Source organism: Nematolebias whitei, chromosome 16 (assembly GCF_014905685.2).
Source record: "Nematolebias whitei isolate Nwh7 chromosome 16, NemWhi1, whole genome shotgun sequence".
In the NCBI taxonomy this organism is placed as follows: Eukaryota; Metazoa; Chordata; class Actinopteri; order Cyprinodontiformes; family Rivulidae; genus Nematolebias; species Nematolebias whitei.
This window is the reverse complement of record NC_056513.1, coordinates 5399555-5403241: the sequence shown is the minus strand read 5'-3', so window position 1 is coordinate 5403241 and position 3687 is coordinate 5399555. Positions and strand designations below refer to the sequence as shown.

The 3687-nt window shown below is 39.0% G+C and overlaps 1 protein-coding gene across 1 annotated transcript in view; it reads left to right on the top strand.

Annotated features, from left to right (window-relative positions):
• Positions 1-1483: 1483 nt before the first annotated feature.
• LOC119422681 (C-type lectin domain family 4 member M) overlaps positions 1484-3687 on the top strand; it is a 7856-nt gene continuing 5652 nt past the window's right edge. The window contains exon 1 of the mRNA XM_037690069.1: positions 1484-1599. Within this exon, the coding sequence (XP_037545997.1) occupies positions 1497-1599 (103 nt within the window). The 5' untranslated portion in view covers positions 1484-1496. The remainder of the gene's footprint in view (positions 1600-3687) is intronic.

The window sequence follows — 3687 nt, the reverse complement described above, 5'->3', positions numbered from 1 at the left end:
AGATAAAAAAATGGCAATTGTTTTATGAGCACGTGGAAACAAGGTCTGAGTCTGGTCAATTCTTCAATTACCTTATATTTGAACACATACAGGATTAAAGTAAAAATAGTGGTAGAAAGTGATTTTATTGTTTTTATTGAAATATGGGACACTATTTTTGACATGCAACTTGTTTTTCCTTTTCAAGCTGTTGATGTTTTTGACTTGCTTTGCTCAGGTTTCTCACAGAAACTCATTCCAGATATGTCCAGAAGTAAACCTGTAGATTGCACTAAAAGGAACAGAGCACATGCTTTAGTTGTTATTTTATTTATGAACCTTTATTTAATCAGGAAAATCCCATTGAGATCTTTTTTGCAAGGGAGACCTGGAGGCAGCCTTACATGCATGTTTTTTGTATGTGGGAGGAAACTGGAGTACCCAGAGAAAACCCAAGCAAGCACGAGAAGAACATGCAAACTCCTCACAGAAAGACCCCAGGTCCAGCCGGGGATTGAACCCAGGACCTTCTTGCTGTGAGGCGACAGTGCTAACCACTGAGCCGTCGTGCTGTTTTGTTTCTGAGGATAGATCAGCTTGGTGGACATTTTCTATTTCCCTCAGCACATATAAAAGCAAATAAAAGGGGTGAAATGTAAGCTGCTGGAGGTGTTTATTAATGTATATATTTCAATAATTCTTTATGTATTTGGACAGGTGTCCTCTGGCTTCCCACAGGGGCGATGCTGCAGCACCCTTAGTTTCCATGGCACTTAAAGTGGAGTTTTGAGTTTTATTTCCTGTACAGATTCTGAAGAAACTCTTGCCTTCTTGTTGCTTATCAGCTAAATTTCTGCTGACTTGAGCTTCCCAAATGTCTAAAACATGACACGTACTGAGCTTAAAACAAATGAAAAAGCAGAGGACTTTTGCTCCGCCCACCAGCCGTCCATCAGATTTCATGCTCTCAAGTGAAAGATAACAACTCCACTTTGATTAGATTGAGGACACGCGAACGTTACAGAAAGTAAATTTCACTTTTTTGCATCTCGACTCGACAAAAGCTTCTTTAGAACATCAGCTTTCCTGGTCCTTACTAAAAAAAAAGGTATGTTTAACTCATTTTATTGTCTATATTTATTATTTTTCTTTTAAATCACGTGTTCAAGTGCTCTGTCACAGTTAGTTTAACAGTTTTGTTTCCCTTGAAAGTTTTATAAGAAGCTTCAAAGAACATTTCAAAAGTCTATTGCTTTTGATTCCACTGTAAGAACTTAAATGAAATAACATGTTATATAATGTTTCATTAGTTTCGTCTCCTCATCATCAGAACACTGCTGAATGCTCAATTTCTATTCAATTCAATTTCAGGTCTCTCTTGTAAATGAGTCCTCGAGGCTCAATGGGATTTACCTGTATAAATAAAGGTTGATTGATTGATTGCTCAATTTCTATGCCAGAAATTAATTGTTTTATTTTTCCTGATAAGTCTCCAAGTCATTAGGCAGATGTAAAAAATGGCCGTCGAGTACCATGCCTCCACCAAGACCAACATGGACATCGATGACTGTAAAATTGCATATAAACAATTCTTTTCGGAAGAAAGATTTCTCTCTTCAGGTAAAAACAATTCTTTCATAAGAACAATTTAACATTCCTGCTTTCACAGTAAAACGTTAATTGTTCCTTTTTTTCCATTTACCAAGCACTTAAAGCTGAATACACCAAACAAACTAATTTATCTAAATACACTTTTGGCTCAATAAACACAACAATTACATTTTTTGGCAAAACCTATTGGAACTTTGCCATATTGGTGTTTTATCACATTGTCCAAATGTCCACCTGTAGATATTTGAATTAAAACACCAGCTTCAAATGTTATCAGCCATTAAATGTCCATTATTAGTTGTTATCATCCTCGTACGTTGCGTTCAGACTGTACCTCCTATTAGGTTTAAACGTTGTTAGTGCTGATAATAGGGTTACATGGTTTGGTTAAGAGTAATGGGTCTGGGGGTTAAGTTTACCTAGTGCTCTGGGTCAGGTGTAAGTTTAGGTTTAGGAAAGGGATTAAATAAAGTTAACAAAAAAAAACCTTACGGTTTTACACACGTGCGAGGCTGCATGTAATCAGTGATAACAACGTACCTTTCAAACTACTAGGAGGTAGGAGGGACAGTCTGAACGCAACCTAAGGGGATGATGAACAACTAATAAAAGTCATTTAATGGGCTGATAACATCCAAAGCTCCTGATTAAAATAAATGTTTCTAAGATGTTATATACACACTCCTGACCTAAGAATGTGCTTAACTCCACGCAAACGTTTTCAGTCCACGGTATCAAACTACAAACGGCTCTGAAACTCAAAAACACTAAAACATGATAGTTTATGGGTTTTTAATCAACATTGCTAACCTTTTGCAGCACAACGTACAGAATGACGCCTCCAAAAGGGATGAAATCAACCTCCCTTCAATGTAAACTGTAAATTTCTTATATTTTTGTCACGTGTAGATGCAAACACACATCAGAGATCGCACGCCTACGAGGAGCACAGACAGATTAGGAGAATAAAATGTGTGTAAATGATCTAAGTAGAACTTCCATTCTTTTGTTCTGACGGTGACTAATCCAGAACAACTCACCTGGGATGATTCCACAGATCTACAAGGTGCAGACAATGACGTATGCATGAACAGCTGCGTAAAGTTGCGTGTAATTGGGGGATCGCACCGACCAAAAGCTCAGCGGGTATTCTTCAGTCGTTCCTGCGTCATGACATGTCAGCTGTACGGGACCTGTCGTCGATATGTTGTCCAGATATACAACTTCCCCACATCACGGCTGAAACGCTTTACTGATGCCCAGCAACTCATTTCTTCGCATCATTTAAAAAATAAGCTTCACCGTTCTCCCAAGCCCCCTGGTGTCTCTGTGTTTATCGTAATTATCTTATTGAACATATGCGTAAAGATGGAAATGCCTCAGATTCAAAAGTGCGCCACCAGCAGATCTTTCTCTGGTTCACTTTCTTCAAAGACAACACATGCATAAACACACACGTTGCTCATGTGTGACAAACATGTTTTAACACCCCATTAATTATTTAGGAGCGTCTCTGACTCTCATTCCATCAAATTCCTCCTTTTGCTGCGTCTACGCAGCAACTTCAATGTGCAGAGGCGAGACTCCCACATGCAAAACGTATTTGCGCCTACTTTACATTTTTAAAAGGTGCCATGTCAGGGGAGGCGTCTCATGTGCGCTCAGGTTCACATTGGTTGGCGCGTATGAAGGAAACGAGTGCAGAGACATGCGTGTGCGCGGTTTGCTAACTTTGATTTTGTACTTTTCTGATTTTGTCCCTACGCCAACTTTCGGTATGAAAACTGCACACGTTTTCATGCATGAGGCCCCGGGTGCTGCACAAATAACTTCAATAGGTTTAAGCTTCCAATTCCAACTGACCAACGATTCAGTCAATAAACCAGTTATTATTAGTTACCAGTTAACTGAGTAACTGGTTTATATATATATTGCTATTTTGGGGTGTAAATGTGACCTTGAGTGCACAATTTTGATCCACCTCATGTACCACATGTGATGCCAATGACAATAAAGTCTCCTTGAACCAACCAACCAACCAACCAACCAACCAACCAACCAACCAACCAACCAACCAACCAACCAACCAACCAACCA